This window comes from Thalassophryne amazonica, chromosome 16 (assembly GCF_902500255.1).
Source record: "Thalassophryne amazonica chromosome 16, fThaAma1.1, whole genome shotgun sequence".
Taxonomy (NCBI): domain Eukaryota; kingdom Metazoa; phylum Chordata; class Actinopteri; order Batrachoidiformes; family Batrachoididae; genus Thalassophryne; species Thalassophryne amazonica.
Window position 1 is genome coordinate 73,714,807 of NC_047118.1, and position 17,896 is coordinate 73,732,702.

The 17,896-nt window shown below is 40.8% G+C and overlaps 1 protein-coding gene across 1 annotated transcript; it reads left to right on the plus strand.

Annotated features, from left to right (window-relative positions):
• The first annotated feature begins 1,715 nt into the window (after positions 1–1,715).
• LOC117528498 (inactive hydroxysteroid dehydrogenase-like protein 1) lies at positions 1,716–7,278 on the plus strand. The gene is made up of 2 exons (XM_034191138.1): positions 1,716–1,730; positions 6,050–7,278. Exon 2 carries the CDS (start codon positions 6,185–6,187, stop codon positions 7,163–7,165), a length of 981 nt encoding a protein of 326 aa, XP_034047029.1. The 5' UTR covers positions 1,716–1,730; positions 6,050–6,184; the 3' UTR covers positions 7,166–7,278.
• The last annotated feature ends 10,618 nt before the right edge of the window (positions 7,279–17,896 follow it).

The window sequence follows — 17,896 nt, forward strand, 5'->3', positions numbered from 1 at the left end:
ATCTCTTGAATTAGAGTTATGACACAAAATGACATCACAGATCTGTAGCTATGTAAAAATTAATGCTATGACAAGTGGAAGGCAGGAAATAGCAGCTTGCCATAGAGGTGGTTTTGCTCAAACTTTTTAGTCTGTGGAGTTTGGGCCTTAAGGTGGTGTCATACATCATTTGCTGGCCTGTGTGGACTGAGTAGGGGGCATGAAAAGTACAATGGTGCAGTTGATAGCAATGGAGTAAATTTCCAACAGTAATTCAGGAAAAGTTTCAACCACAACTTCTGCAGTTTAGGTAATTACCCAAACCCACACTGGTTAATCAAGGATTAAAATTTGATTCCAACAAACACTGCTGTTTTAACATTCAATATTGACTGTGGTTCTTTGTGTGGCAGAGGCCAGCAGGAGTTGCTGTGCAATGGTAGCCAACAGGCCTCACTTCCCCAACAGCTAAAGGATACTCAGGCTAGGACCTGGGTTTCTAGCCAACTAGTCAGAGTGTCCGCCTCTCATGCCGGAGATTGCGAGTTTACGTCCTGAGGGGAGTGAAGGGCAGGAGTCACAACACACACAACAGAGAGTACAGCTGCTGCATTTGCAGCCTATGTTGATTTACTCAGAGTGGATGAATGGGGTGCTTTGTTGAAGATTCTAAAAATCATGAAATCCCCAACAAGTTCCTGGACATCACAGCTAGGTATTGTGAGTTCTGTGCAGAGCCGGGGTGGAGTCTCTGACTTTTTCCTGTGAATTGTGGCGTTTCTCAGGGATGTGTTCTGGCTCCACTGTTCAATGCTTGCATGGTCTGGGGAGGGGAGGAAAGGGTTACCGACCTTGACTTCACAAATTAAGATGCAATCTTTACAGAATCAATGGATACCTTGATTGCTGCACTTAAGACGTTGTGTGAAGAGATAGAGTGTCTGTTTTCTGATTTTTATGGGTCAAGACTAAGATCAGGGCTTTCAGGGACTTCATGGACTTCGCCATCTGTGATATTCATGTTTCTGGGTCCTGTAACTTTGAGATTGAGAGATGCCCGGGAACAACTCATGGAGTCATGAGGCTCCCAGATAGAGGTGCCACTTGATGCAAGAGAATGGTTATGGTACCATACTTCACAGACTAAGGGCGTCTTAGACGAGGTGCAGGATTACCTCTATCAGTGTAGTTGGGTGGAGGTTATGGTTTCAGCTCTGTTTGTTTGTCTGTTTGTGAACAGCCTGTAACCCACAATTTTTCATATATTGTTATGAATTTTTTTTTACAGAGAATTCATATTCTGATAAGTAAGAACTGATTTATTTTTCAAATCATAGGTCAAAGTCAGGAAAAATCATGGAAAACTGGAAAAATCCCAATCCTTTTACATTAAACAAATTTTCAAAAATTCTTAATTCTCTCAAAAAAAGATCAAATGTCCTTCATATTTGAAAACGTTATATAGGATGGTATCCTTTGTCGAATGACAAAGTTTGATCCAGATCTGATCTCGATTTTGGTCAAATTGTGCATGAATTTTGCATGAAGCAGGAATCGTATGCGATACATTTAAAATAGTAGCTGCCTCCAATGTCTCGTACACCTGTTGCTACAACTATTTGCGCACACCAGTGGCTGAAAGACAGAGTGTGTCCTGTGAGAGCCCATCGAACCCTCTCGTGGCACGTGTTGAAGAAATTCCAACTGACACACATGAACATCTACCACCGCTCACATGGCACTTAGAAAATGTGTGGCCATTCACGCTGTTAGCACGAAAACAGTCAGCAGACGATCACTGTCGAGCTGGATGTGAAATTCATCTAAGTGCCCCCACGACTGTGAAGTTGCAAAAAGCAACACACATGTGGTGCATGTGTCTCACACCTGTGCATGTGTGTGCCCCCCCAACACATCTGGCAAGGACACTTACATAAAATGCTGATAAGTATGTACAGGTCTGATCACATGGGGGCCAGACAGCCAGCTCTGATCACACACAGCACGGGGAGGGGCCTGTCAGCTCTATCGCAGCACACTGACAGTTGAATGATGGCTCAGTGCACATATTTAAAACACAGAAACCACCGCCAGGACAGGTATATAAATAATTCCGACAATACCTACATATGCAATTACATAACAAATAACGAAAAGAATAATCACATAACAGAAACACATTGATCTGGGCGCTGAACGGACAAGGATGGGGGGGGTTGTCTGCTCACAACTGCTGCTGTTAGATCTCTGTTCCTGGACGTCCCAGCTGGAGAATACGTCCTGTATTTTGAAGGACATGGACTTACAACAGTCCTCCGTGAGGAGCGTGTCTCTGCCTGCTGTCCTCATGTGGAAATACATAAAACATCTTTTGCCTTTGCGAAGGCCTGCAGTAGCTGCACACAGCACATCTCGTTCATGTCCTTGTTGATTTCAGGCATTTTCTGCACCTTTTATGGGACAGTGATGGTAGTTCAGTGGTAAAGTTTCTGGCTGGCAACCAGAATTTTTGGAAATTGCAGGTTCGATTCCCGTGAGTGGCATGTATTTTTTTTTTCACAGCAGCCGCGCGATGTGGTTACACATCCCGCGTGTTCCCGCATGCGCATAATCATCACAGCTACATCATTCAGGCCTGCCCGTCAGCTCAATGTGTTTGTGGTTTGCTCATACGAGCTGCTCCGCCATGATTCACCCTGATTTGTACTTGTTCATACTATGTGTGAAGTGGCCGTAAGTTAATTTATGAATAGTCACTTCTAACTAGACTTTGATCTTGAAAATTTTTTCCAAGGTAAAAATTTGTGGAATTGGAAACTAGTGTTGGCTGAGGTTTGCACTGGTGCTCTACTTATAGATTGCACTGTGAAGGAATGTCAGCAAAAACATTTTGGCCATGTGGGATATCTCTCTGAGCTCCCCTCGGGATGTGAACTTGTGATCTCCGGCATAGGAGGCAGATGCTCTGAGCAGTTGGATAAAAACTATATAAAGGCTGAGTGGATCCTTGTCATTTCATTGGTGCTTTGTATGTCATGTGACATGGATTATTCCTCCATTTGTGTTGCATTGCATTTAGTGTGCAAATTTGGTTCCATTTACTGTGCAAATTGGTTCCATACATTTTGTACCATTGCACACTGTGAACCCCACCCCACGCACACACTAGTGGGGGTGACATTTAGCTAAACATGGCACAATTTGTTTTGCTGAAGGACGGTGATTTGAATGAGCTAATTGATGGTGCTAATTCCCCTAACACACAAATCCACAAATCCACGATGCCGTAAGCTGTCTGGGGGAATGAAGAGCTGTTAGGATGAAAAGCTTGAAAAGCTTGAAAATTTCTAACGTGATTTTTTTTGCTTTGCCTCATTGAATGGAACATTCCAGCTTTCACCTCATCAAATATTCATACCATTGATCTCATAAACATTTGTTATTTGTATCCTATTGCACAGCGACGCCTGCTGGCCTCCGTCACACTGGCGCATACACTGCAAAAACTGATATCTAAAAAAGTAAAAAAAAAAAAAAAAAAAAAAAGACTTGTATAAAGAAAATGTGACTTAATTTTTGTCTAAATACAAAAATAATCTTGCCAAGCATTTTTTTATATAAGACAAAAAAATGTCTTATTTTGGGAAAATGTATCTCACTTTTTCTTAATAAGTTTTTCCAGCTCATATTGAGCTGTATTTAACCAGTAACAAGGAAAGGCAATGGATTTTAAATCATACAAGCAAAGGAATAAGATTGTTTTCCTTATTTTAAGACCAAACTAATCTTAAAATAAGAATTCTGTCTGGTTTTAAAGGCACATTTTGATTATTTTGCTCGTTTTAAGAATTCTAACCAAGTAAATTTTTCTTACCCCATTGGCAGATTTTGGATTATTTGATGTATTTTGAGAGGCACAGTTTTTGCAGTGTAGGTGCCTCTGTGTTGAGAACCTCAGTGGCTGGAGAAGGTAAAAGACATGCTCATGATTCACCTGGCTGCAGCAGATGGATGTTACTTTGGAGAGGTGGCCAGGGATCGGTTGTCTGCCTGGATGGTTGCTGTCTGCAACCTGTGGTGGTTGCAAGGTGTGGTGGATGCATGGTACTAGGACACGATCACAGACTTGAGTGTACATAGGGACTACCAGCCTTTGGTTGGTATGATTGGTTGGCAGTTAAACATCATGGGAGTCGGACACTCTGTCCAATCCAACCAGGCTGATCAGTATGTAATATATCTCCATCTTTGGAGTAAATCCTAAATCACAAGAGTGGCTGATGCAGTCCACTGAGACCTGCTGGATCAATAACGTCTGGCTGAATGTTACTTGTGACTGGGAACGGCAGTTAAACTAAAGTCTGTCTCCCAGGGCGTCCGTTCCCTCCTGTCAGTGTGTCCGTCCCCTCCTGTCCATGCAGCTTCCTCATAAAGTGAGCAGCAGAGAACTCAATCCCTGGCACAGCAGCCTGGATCACTCTCATGGATCGGCTTCACTGTGGTCGTCTAGTAAAAGTAGGTGTGCACCACACAAAGCAGTAAAGAGATTTCTCGTAAAAGTCTCTCACAGCCGCCACACGCACACGGCTGTGTAATAAGCACCATATGAACATTCATGCACAGAGATACACATGCATGTCCGTGTCTTTTATTGGAGCATTTCTACACACTGGCTGAGATACACAAACATAAGTGACATCACACAGCAATGATGAATCAGCCTGCTGGTGAGGTGTTGCCATGACAACAACCACATCGTTAATGTCTCGGAGACTAGAGGAAGGTGACCACACCCCTATTCTCATCCATGGAACAGAGGTGAAGATGGTTAGCGGCTCCTAGTGTCGTGGTGTCCACATCCCCAAAGACCTAACCTCAGGTCCAGCTCCAGGTTTTTATAGAGGATTTGGGGGTGGTGGAGGGGGGCGGTGGTGCGAGAGTGTCAGCCTGCTGTAGGTTGGTATCATGGACACAAGCTTCAACAAAGACTTTTGAGGTTTTACTGCATCTTAGGTTGTTAGACTGAAGTCACACTATGAGCGGGTGCTGTGGCAGTCCAGTGCAACACGCCAGACTGGAAGCTCAGTGATGTCTTACAGCAATATTATACAGTTAATCCTCATGCAAAAATATCTAACATCACAGTTACAAAGATTAAATTATTTCATAAAATCACTAACGAGTTAGCACGTTAATATTACCTGACGAAGATTAGCTCATTTGGAACCGTTTAGGCCAACGGTGTATCCAGAAAGTATTCACAGTGCTTCACTTTATGCACATTTTATTATGTGTTTATTTTTTCCCCTAAAAATTCTACACACAATACCCCATAATGACAATGTGAAAAAGTTTTGAGATTTTTGCAAATTTGTTTAAAAAAAAAGAATTCACATGTACATAAGTATACACAAAACTGAGCTCAGGTGCATCTGGTTTCCAATGATGTTTCTATAGCTTAATCGAAGACCACGTGGGGCAAATTCCATTGATTGGACATGATTTGGAAAGGCACATGTCTACATATATGGTCCCACAGTTGACAGTGCATGTTAGAGCACAAACCAAGCATGAAGTCAAAGGAAGTCTCAAGGCACAAATCTGGGGAAGGGAACAGAAACATTTCTGCTGCTTTGAAGGTCCCAATGAGCACAGTGGCCTCCGTCATCCTTAAATGGAAGAAGTTCAGATCCACCAGAACTCGTCCTAGAGGTGGGCGCTGTCTAAACTGAGTGATCGCAGGAGAAGGGCCTTAGGCAGGGAGATGCCCAAGAACCCGATGGTCCAGCATTCCTCTGTGGAGAGAGAAGAACCTTCCAGAAGGACAACCATCTCTGCAGATGCTTTTTTTTAATTATTATTTTCCGATTTCTAACCCTACCCCTAACCATAACCCCACCCCCATGTCACCCTGCATTTCATGTTCCCGTCACAAAATGAATTTGTGCTCCCATCATGAAAAGTGCTGCATTTTCGTGATGGTATCATGATCTATTCTATTCTTGTCACGTGATCGTCAATGTTTTGCTCTTTCTTCCGGGTTGCTTTTGTGTCTGCTATTTTTCTTAAGTGTACTACGTACAAATAACAGCGTCACGTATTTAGGCGCTTTGACTTACAGGTTAATTTAACGTTATGGTATAATGTAGGCAGACGCACTCGTTTAGCTTTAGTTAGCACGCTAGCATTAGCTGTATTGTGGACTATGGCGGCGGCCGTGGACAGCTTTCACTTTTTGTACCGAGAAATTTCTCGATCCTGCCATGCTTACTTTGAACCTTTGGTCTTGGTTGGAGCTTTGTATGCCACCAGCAAAGCAGTAATCCTGCTGAGAGACTGTTGCACGTTGATCAGGGTGCATTTTATCCCCAGAATGATTCCGACTCAGAGGCTGGCCCACCGCTTTGGAGACTGGGCTGTTGTTAACGGTGTGTCAGAGCCCACTGCTAAAGCCTATGCAGAGGAGCTGGCCAGGCAGGGCATCAACATCATGTTTATCAGTCAGGATCACACAGCTGTGGCCGATACTGCTGGATCCATTTCCCAGACCTATGGAGTGGAGAGTGTTGTTGTGCAGGGTGACTTCACGCTAGAACAGACAGCCTGTAAACCCATCAAAGAAGCCATTAGTGGTAAAGATATCGGCTTCCTCGTGAACTGTGTGGATGAGTCTCTCGCCTTCCCCCAGAAACTGATTGAAATTCCTGAGCAAAGGCTGATTGATTTGGTGAACAAGAACATTGCAGTTGCTACCCTGATGACCCGCTTGGTGCTACCAGGGATGGTGGAGCGCAGCAGAGGAGCTGTGGTCAATATATCATCAGCTACTGGATGCAGACCCTCGTCAGGAAGAGTGATGCTCGCTGCCTCCACTAAATACCTGGATCATTTCTCCCGAGCTCTTGATCTTGAGTACAGCAGCAAAGGGATCTTTGTCCAAAGTCTGGTTCCTTTTCAGATAGCATCACGCAAACGACATCCACCATCATCTTCATCATCACCATTGCCTTCAGAAGGCTGGTTTGTTCCAAGTCCAGAGGTTTATGCTCGCCATGCTGTGTCCACCCTGGGTGTTGCTAAGAGGACCACAGGCTACTGGCCTCACACACTGCAGTACAGGCTGATGAGGTGTGTTCCAGAGTGGATTTGGGTTCTTGGGTCACGTGCGCTCACCAGTTCAAGCTGAGACTTTCTGATTATGTGTGTCGTTTGGCTTTGAGTTCATTCTGCCAGCACTTTACAGGAGTTCTGTTACATATTGGTCAGCTTTCTCGTATTGATTTTGTACTTTGTTGAATGTAAAATGAGCGTTTGTTAAATGTGTTAATGAACATGCACAGAGTATTGCACTGTCACAGTGGGTAGATTAGTGAATTCCTTTTTGCCTTGAAACCTCATAAAATGTCCTTATGGTGATCAGATGTGATGGTTAGGTCTTTGTGTTCAGATTCTGAATTCTTATGGATCTTGGAGCTAAAATTGATTTCATCGTTGTCCAGTCATAACATAGTTGTGTAAGTTTTTACGTAATTATTGTATGGCCTTGCCTTACAATATAAAGCGCCTTGGGGCAACTGTTTGTTGTGATTTGGCGCTATATAAATAAAATTGATTGATTGATTGATTGATCTAATAGATTAGTTTACTTTTCATGATGCCATCAAGAAATGGCACGAGATAGGGTTGAGTTTTTCAGAGGCAGGAACTGGGAGACTGGTCAGGATTGAGGGAAAGATGAATGCAGAAATGTACAGAGACATCCTGGATGAAAACCTGCTACAGAGCGCTCCGACTGGGGCAACAGTTCATCTTTCAGCAGGCAAATGACCCTAAGCACAGCCAAGATATCAAAGGAGTGGCTTCAGGACAACTCTGTGAATGTCCTTGAGTGACCCAGCCAGAGCCCAGACCTGAATCTGATTGAACATCTCTGGAGAAATCTGAAAATGGCTGTGCACCAACACCCCATCCAACCTGATGGAGCTTGAGAGGTGCTGTAAAGAGGAATGGACAAAACTGCCCAAAGATAGATGCACCAAGCCTGTGGCATCATATTCAAGAAGACTTGAGGCTGTTATTGCTGCCAAAGGTGCATGAGCAAAGTATTGAGCAAAGAGTGTGAATACTTATGCACATGTGATTTATTATTTTGTATTTTTAATAAATTTGCAAAACTTAAAAGAAAAACTTCTTTCATGTTGTCATTATGGGGTGTTGTGAGTAGAATTTTGAGGGGAAAAATGAATTTACTCCATTTTGGAATAAGGCTGTAACATAACAAAATGTGGAAAAACTGAAGTGCTGTGAATACTTTCCGGATTTTCTGTACATACAACCCAGTCTCACAGCATGTCGTGATTCAGCAGCATGAAATATACATTAATCTATTGGTTCATCATATTGTCATGAAAAGTGCAAAATTTTTGTCATGGGAGCACGAATTTATTCTAATTCATTCCCTGACGGATGCACGTATTTAAAAGTTCAGCGGGGGGTCAGGGTGGTTAGGGTTAGGGGAAGGAGTAGGGTTAGTAATAGTGAGTTTAAAAAAACCCTGTCACAAAAATTTGAACCATTTCGTGACGAGAAGACGAAAAAATCACGTGAGACTGGGCTGGTATATATACACTAATCTAGCATGTCTGGTGAACTGCTGTATTGACTGGCCTAGGCCTTGTCACAATCTGAATAATTTTACAGGTATATGAAGAGGATATGTTTTAGTTTGTTACCAGCTTTTCCTCACTGTCTGCAAGGTACGCTGTTGTGTTTAATAGAACAATTCATACTTTGGTAAAGTAGGATTTTGTACCATTACATGACGTGCTAGCTAATATGACGCCGTCATTTGAAACACCCTGCACCCCCCACCACTCCACGTTAGCAAGATCAAGCCAGTTTGTGATCAAACATCACTGTGAATTTATTAGCCAAAGATCACCAAAACCGAACATGATGTGAACGAATTACACACTTCAGACTGTGCCGCCTTTAGGGTCCTGGTGCTTCCTGTGTTACTGTAAGGTTGAGAGTCTTGGGCATGAACCAGTGACGTAATGTGACAACGAGGTATCTGTAGAGGATCGTTGGGTACTGGTTATCAGCTATGACAATGTGGTCATGATCAGCACACAGGTGCCTCAGTGCTGAGGACCCCAGCAGTTGTAGAAGGCCAAGGACACACCCACTTTTCACACACACCCATATTTCACCTAGCCAACAACATGCCCACGTCTCACCTGGCTGCAGCACGTAGATGGTTACTTTGGAGAGGTGGGGATGGACCAGTTGCCTTCCTGAAAGGTTGCCAACGAGGAGCGAAAGCAGTTCTGAGGGGTAATGGATGGATACAGGAAAAGTTGGCCCAATGTGAACTTGACCCCAGGTGTGAACCGGGCCGGGGCTAACCCAACCATAATCCTAAACCAGGCCAAGTTCTGTTGTTACCTAATGGATGGGGCAAGTGCACCATCACATGCTCCCAGACCTTTATATATATATATATATATATATATATATATATATATATATATACACACACACGCACGCACGTGTGTGTGTGTGTGTGTGTGTGTGTGTGTGTGTGTGTGTGTGTTGAACCTGTCTTTTCATAAAATAATACAATTTGGGAGTAGAAGTTGCGGCATTGCAATATTACAACAAATAGATTGTGTTCAAACAAATATTGGTGCAAAACCAAAAAAGTACTTGCAAAATTAAATTCTGTACGCTTAAAAATTTAAGTTAAAAAAAAACTCTTTGTATTTCTTGAAATACCTAACAAGAAATACTTAGGAGGACTGTGAGGCTAATATACAAGTTTTAATTTCCCAAAATGTAAATATAATGAGTGAATAGTCAACAAATCTCGGCTCTTCCATTCAGTCCTCTGGCGCCCTCTATTGCTGTGGAGTGTAAATTAAATCCTGGCAGTCCCACCATCCCCCTCGCATCTGTCCCTCTGTCCATATAGGAATCTATATTATTTTACTGAATACTATGAATATTTATGAGAAGAGCCTTGTCTGAGCAGAGCCAATCAGCTGACAGTGTACTTATCATAAATCAGCTGACAGCTGGCCTCATGTGCACAGTACTGCAGTAAAATACCGCTGAATTACTTACATTTTGATCATTTAGCTGACGTCGAAATCTAGGCTGAGTTGAAATGGGGGATGTGATGGAATAAGCATTGACTGATATGTTGCAAACTGCAGCAGCACTCTGGAACACAGACTTCAGCCGTGGTTCAGCAGTCTGAAAACTGTTTCTGATTTACTCTTCTCATCTCAACAATCATGTGAGAACTGATTCGTAAAAGGTTGAATTCTCTGCTGTGGATTTGTGATTGTGTTCTGTCCTGATTCCAACCACCAACTCAATTCTTACATTGATGAGACCCAAATTTATTTACAAATCCTGGAGCAGTTCTTTTTTGCGTTTCCCTGTTAAAAATCCAGACCACACATTAAAACAAGAGCAATCAAAGATTTCTGACATCCACCAAGGGTTGACAAAGGCTCAAAAAAAAAAAAAAAAGATATGCGATTCACATCGTGACCCGGACTTTACCTACATCCAGATTCCACAACACAATGCAGTACTGATCCAGAATGGTCCAACTGATCAAGACGTTGCAATCTGATATTTAATTCACAAGCTGAAACAAAATAGTTTCTTCCTCAGCTTGGTTTTACGTTATGATGCTGAATCTGTGAAGTAGTTTTTATGTAATCCTTAAAAGTCTACAAAGTGAAATCTTGATCCAGAATCCAGATCCGGAACACCTCCAAAATTTAATGGTGTCTTCCATGCCTTAATATCTATCTGTGGCATAAATTTGGTGAGAATCTGTGAAGCAGTGTTTTTTTCTCTTTTTTTTTATGGAAGCCTTCAAAGCCTATATAAAGTAAAATCTTGATCCAGAATCCATATCCGGATCCAGATCACCTCCTAAACTTAATGAAGTTTTCCAAGACCTAACACCAATGTATGGTGAAAATTTGGTGAAAATCTGTTGAGTAGTTTTGACCTAATCCTCAAAATCCAACAAAGTGAAGCATATATATTGAAATCCTGATCCAGAATCCCAACCCTGATCACCTCCAAAATTCAACGGAATCTTCCATGGCCTAATATCTATCTGTGGTGCAAATCTGGCGAGAATCTGTGAAGTAGGGTTTTTTTTTTTCTTACGTAATCCTTCAAAGCCTATATAAAGTACAATTTTGACCCAGAATCTGGATCCAGATCCGGAACACCTCCAAAATTTAATGGTGTCTTCCATGCCTTAATATCCATCTGTGGCACAAATTTGGTGAGAATCTGTGAAGCAGTTTTTTTCTTTTTTTCTTTTTTTATGTAATCCTTCAAAGCCTATATAAAGTGAAATCTTGATCTAGAATGCCGATCTGGATCCAGATCACCTCCTAAACTTAATGAACTTTTCCAAGGCCTAACACCAATGTGTGGTGAAAATTTGGTGAAAATCTGTTAAGTAGTTTTGACGTAATCCTCAAAATCCAACAAAAGTGAAGCATATATATTGAAATCCTGATCCAGAATCCCAACCCTGATCACCTCCAAAATTCAACGGAATCTTCCATGGCCTATCTGTGGTGCAAATTTGGCGAGAATCAGTGAAGTAACGTTTTTTTTATGTAATCCTTCAAAGCCTATATAAAGTAAAATTTTGACCCAGAATCTGGAACCAGATCCGGAATACCTCCAAAATTTAATGGTGTCTTCCATGCCCTAATATCTATCTGTGGCGCAAATTTGGTGAGAATCTGTGAAGCAGTTTTTTTTTTTCTTTTTGTTTAAATGTAATCCTTCAAAGCCTATATAAAGTGAAATCTTGATCCAGAATCCAGATCCAGATCACCTCCTAAACTTAATGAAGTTTTCCAAGGCCTAACACCAATGTGTGGTGAAAATTTGGTGAAAATCTGTTAAGTAGTTTTGACCTAATCCTCAAAATCCAACAAAGTGAAGCATATATATTGAAATCCTGATCCAGAATCCCAACCCTGATCACCTCCAAAATTCAAAGGAATCTTCCATGGCCTAATATCTATCTGTGGTGCAAATCTGGCGAGAATCTGTGAAGTAGGGTTTTTTTTTTCTTACGTAATCCTTCAAAGCCTATGTAAAGTACAATTTTGACCCAGAATCTGGAACCAGATCCGGAATACCTCCAAAATTTAATGGTGTCTTCCATGCCCTAATATCTATCTGTGGCGCAAATTTGGTGAGAATCTGTGAAGCAGTTTTTTTTTTCTTTTTGTTTAAATGTAATCCTTCAAAGCCTATATAAAGTGAAATCTTGATCCAGAATCCAGATCCAGATCACCTCCTAAACTTAATGAAGTTTTCCAAGGCCTAACACCAATGTGTGGTGAAAATTTGGTGAAAATCTGTTAAGTAGTTTTGACCTAATCCTCAAAATCCAACAAAGTGAAGCATATATATTGAAATCCTGATCCAGAATCCCAACCCTGATCACCTCCAAAATTCAAAGGAATCTTCCATGGCCTAATATCTATCTGTGGTGCAAATCTGGCGAGAATCTGTGAAGTAGGGGTTTTTTTTTCTTACGTAATCCTTCAAAGCCTATGTAAAGTACAATTTTGACCCAGAATCTGGATCCAGATCCGGAACACCTCCAAAATTTAATGGTGTCTTCCATGCCTTAATATCTATCTGTGGCACAAATTTGGTGAGAATCTGTGAAGCAGTTTTTTTTCTTTTTTTTTTATGTAATCCTTCAAAGCCTATATAAAGTGATATCTTGATCCAGAATCCCGATCTGGATCCAGATCACCTCCTAATCTTAATGAAGTTTTCCAAGGCCTAATACCAATGTGTGGTGAAAATTTGGTGAAAATCTGTTAAGTAGTTTTGACGTAATCCTCAAAATCCAACAAAAGTGAAGCATATGTATTGAAATCCTGATCCAGAATCCCAACACTGATCACCTCCAAAATTCAACGGAATCTTCCATGGCCTAATATCTATCTGTGGTGCAAATTTGGCGAGAATCCATGAAGTAAGGGTTTTTTTTACGTAATCCTTCAAAGCCTATATAAAGTAAAATTTTGACCCAGAATCTGGATCCAGATCCGGAACACGTCCAAAATGTAATGGTGTCTTCCATGCCCTAATACCTATCTGTGGTGCAAATTTGGTGAGAAACTGTGAAGCAGGTCTTTTTTCTTTTTTTAATGTAATCTTTCAAAACCTGTATAAAGTGAAATCTTGATCTAGAATCCAGATCTAGATCACCTCCTAAACTTAATGAAGTTTTCCAAGGCCTAACACCAATGTGTGGTGAAAATTTGGTGAAAATCTGTTAAGTAGTTTTGACGTAATCCCCAAAACCCAACAAAGTGAAGCATATATTTTGAAATCCTGATCCAGAATCCCAACCCTGATCACCTCCAAAATTCAACGGAACCTTCCATGGCCTAATATCTATCTGTGGTGCAAATTTGGCGAGAATCCGTGAAGTAAGGTTTTTTTTTCCTTACGTAATCCTTCAAAGCCTATATAAAGTAAAATTTTGACCCAGAATCTGGATCCAGGTCCGGAACACCTCCAAAATTTAATGGTGTCTTCCATGCCTTAATATCTATCTGTGGCACAAATTTGGTGAGAATCTGTGAAGCAGTTTTTTTCTTCTTTTTTTTTAATGTAATCCTTCAAAGCCTATATAAAGTGATATCTTGATCCAGAATCCAGATCTGGATCCAGATCACCTCCTAAACTTAATGAAGTTTTCCAAGGCCTAATACCAATGTGTGGTGAAAATGTGGTGAAAATCTGTTAAGTAGTTTTGACGTAATCCTCAAAATCCAACAAAAGTGAAGCATATGTATTGAAATCCTGATCCAGAATCCCAACCCTGATCACCTCCAAAATTCAATGGAATCTTCCATGGCCTAATATCTATCTGTGGCACAAATTTGGTGAGAATCTGTGAAGCAGTTTTTTTTTTCTTTTTTTAATGTAATCCTTCAAAGCCTATATAAAGTGAAATCTTGATCTATAATCCAGATCCAGATCCGGATCACCTCCAAATTTTAATAGAGTCTTCCATGGCCTAATATCTAACTGCAGTAAAAAATCTCATCAAAATTCGTGTTGTGGTTTTGATGTAACCCTGCTAAAAAACAATAAACGCCGGAGATTTTATTACATCCTTAGCAGATGTAACAAGTCAAACTTCTTGTGAATTCACTTATTCATCTGTTAATTAGTTTGTTTAAAAAAGTGTAGGCATAAGGTAAGACATTTTTTTTTTTACATTGAACAGCACAAGTTCTTTACCTGACTGATGATCATTGTGTCTGATGATGACATCACAGCGGATAACTGTCAAAATGCAGCATCATTTTTACTAGAGGCAACAACAAATTATAACAACTTTTAACGTTAGTTCAGTTTATCTGAAAGCCAGCTTTGGTTAAAGTTTGGGCCATGTGTGACGCCGGGCCACCAGTTACCCATGCATCCCCCATTCCATAAGATAAGATAAGATAAGATAATCCTTTATTAGTCCTACAACTGGGATTTTTTTGCGATACAGCAGCAGAGGGACAGTCACAGAACAACTGAGCAAAGTGTGCACAATAAGGTAAAAGAAAAATAACAGCCAAAAAACACACGGAAGTCAAGTTCTGTGCAGAATAACAATACACTATTTACAAGCAAGAAAAAAATAGAATGTTTCATAATGTTGCATATGAGTGCAATTCTAACCTTAAAACCATGTCTTACATCACAAAGAGCATGTTCAGGAGCTCAAATGTCCTCACATTGCAGAAATGTCACAAAGTCACATAAATGTACAAACACACAGCGTGCAGTAAAATCAGAAGGTGATTTGTTCAAATGCATTCTGCAAAACTTAATTTTTTGCTCAGACTGAATATTTACAACTTTATTACAGAGACGGGTTGAGTGCAAACACCCAAACACGTGCTCCCGCAAACTGCAGCTTTGTGTGTGTGTGTGTGTGTGTGTGTGTGTGTGTGTGTGTGTGTGTGTGTGTGTGTCGCTCGTAAAGAATGTGATAATTTATTACAGCTGTCGCCTGTAAAACAAAACACATCTACTGCCTGAAAGACATCTGCCCCTCTGTCTCTGTTTATTAGTCTCTGTTTCTGTCCCTCTGTCTGTTTATCAGTCCCTCTGTCTGTCCATCTATCAGTCTCTCTCTCTGTCCTTTTATCTCCATCCTGCTCCCTCTGTCTGCATGTCTGTTTCAGTTCCTCTGTTTATCAGACCTTCTGTCTGTCCATCCATATGTCTATCTGTCTGTCTATTAGTCCCACTGTGTGTCCATCCTTCTGTCTGTCCCTCTATCTCAGTCTGTCTGTATATTGTCCCTTTGTGTGTCTGTCTCAGTCCCTCTATCAGTTTCAGTCCCTGTCTCTGTCCAGCCCTCTGTTTATCTGTCCATGTGTGTCTCTTTCCCTCTGTATGTTTATCAATCGCTTTGTCCATCAGCCCATGTCTTACTGTCTGTCCTTCTCTCTGTCTGTCTATTAGTCCCTTTATGTCCATCCTTCTGTCTGTCCCTCTGTCAGTCCAGCCATCCTGCTGGTCTTCATAAAAAAATTAGTATAAACTTTTTCTTGTCTGTCTGTCTCAGTCAATCAATCAATCAATTTCAATCAATCAATCAATTTTTTTTATATAGCGCCAAATCACAACAAACAGTTGCCCCAAGGCGCTTTATATTGTAAGGCAAGGCCATACAATAATTATGTAAAACCCCAACGGTCAAAACGACCCCCTGTGAGCAAGCACTTGGCTACAGTGGGAAGGAAAAACTCCCTTTTAACAGGAAGAAACCTCCAGCAGAACCAGGCTCAGGGAGGGGCAGTCTTCTGCTGGGACTGGTTGGGGCTGAGGGAGAGAACCAGGAAAAAGACATGCTGTGGAGGGGAGCAGAGATCGATCACTAATGATTAAATGCAGAGTGGTGCATACAGAGCAAAAAGAAAAAGAAACAGTGCATCATGGGAACCCCCCAGCAGTCTACGTCTATAGCAGCATAACTAAGGGATGGTTCAGGGTCACCTGATCCAGCCCTAACTATAAGCTTTAGCAAAAAGGAAAGTTTTAAGCCTAATCTTAAAAGTAGAGAGGGTGTCTGTCTCCCTGATCTGAATTGGGAGCTGGTTCCACAGGAGAGGAGCCTGAAAGCTGAAGGCTCTGCCTCCCATTCTACTCTTACAAACCCTAGGAACTACAAGTAAGCCTGCAGTCTGAGAGCGAAGCGCTCTATTGGGGTAATATGGTACTACGAGGTCCCTAAGATAAGATGGGACCTGATTATTCAAAACCTTATAAGTAAGAAGAAGAATTTTAAATTCTATTCTAGAATTAACAGGAAGCCAATGAAGAGAGGCCAATATGGGTGAGATATGCTCTCTCCTTCTAGTCCCCGTCAGTACTCTAGCTGCAGCATTTTGAATTAACTGAAGGCTTTTTAGGGAACTTTTAGGACAACCTGATAATAATGAATTACAATAGTCCAGCCTAGAGGAAATAAATGCATGAATTAGTTTTTCAGCATCACTCTGAGACAAGACCTTTCTGATTTTAGAGATATTGCGTAAATGCAAAAAAGCAGTCCTACATATTTGTTTAATATGCACTTTGAATGACATATCCTGATCAAAAATGACTCCAAGATTTCTCACAGTATTACTAGAGGTCAGGGTAATGCCATCCAGAGTAAGGATCTGGTTAGACACCATGTTTCTAAGATTTGTGGGGCCAAGTACAATAACTTCAGTTTTATCTGAGTTTAAAAGCAGGAAATTAGAGGTCATCCATGTCTTTATGTCTGTAAGACAATCCTGCAGTTTAGCTAATTGGTGTGTGTCCTCTGGCTTCATGGATAGATAAAGCTGGGTATCATCTGCGTAACAATGAAAATTTAAGCAATACCGTCTAATAATACTGCCTAAGGGAAGCATGTATAAAGTGAATAAAGTCCCTCTACCTACTCAGTTTCAGTCTCTGTCCATCCCTCTATTTATAAGTCCGTCTGTCCGTTTATCTGCCCATGTGTCTGTGTCAGTCCCTCTGTCTCTTCATCAATCCCTTTATCCATCAGTCCCTGTCTTACTGTCTGTCCACCCCTGTCTGTCTTATATACTTTAATATACTGCTGCACATTTTACGATGAAGGATTTACGAATACTTGAAACACTTATTTTGAACATTTTTGTTGTTGTAGTGAGAATTACACATAGAATATAGAGTATTTACATTCTTCTAACTGTAGATTTATTTGCCAGCAATAATGTGATTCAGTTATTTTATTAAACTTTTTAGATACATGCATTATTTCTCATAGAATAAATCAGATTATTTGCTTTGTGTACAGGTTAGTATTCATTCCACTGATTTTACTACAATTTATGATTATTTGTTTGATTACAGTAGTGTGAGAACTTGACATATGTATTTAAATATACATGTTAATTATACTAATCTTTTTTTTTTTAAATACTCTGGACAAACCAAGTAGCAGTTTCAACATGTATTCATAACTACAATAATGGCGAATTAAAGCAACAAAATTAACGTTACTTTTAGAAAGGTGATCAAACAGACTGTAGATATCAATTTGTTATTATTATTATTATTATTTTCTGTTTCAGGCGGGACTTCTGACAAACTGACCAATAAGCTGCACAGGACACTGGATGGACTTTGAAAGGTCGCTCCTTGTAAATTCGGGATTCCCGGGAATATTGTCCAATAAAATTATTGAAAAAAGTGCTTGTTCCCGCCTTTTACACTTTACGGCAAATAAGAGAGCGCGTACCTGCCTCGCTGTTCATCTGATAGGATAACGTGAGTGACGTTATATAACTATGAATGAAGGTGGGATCTT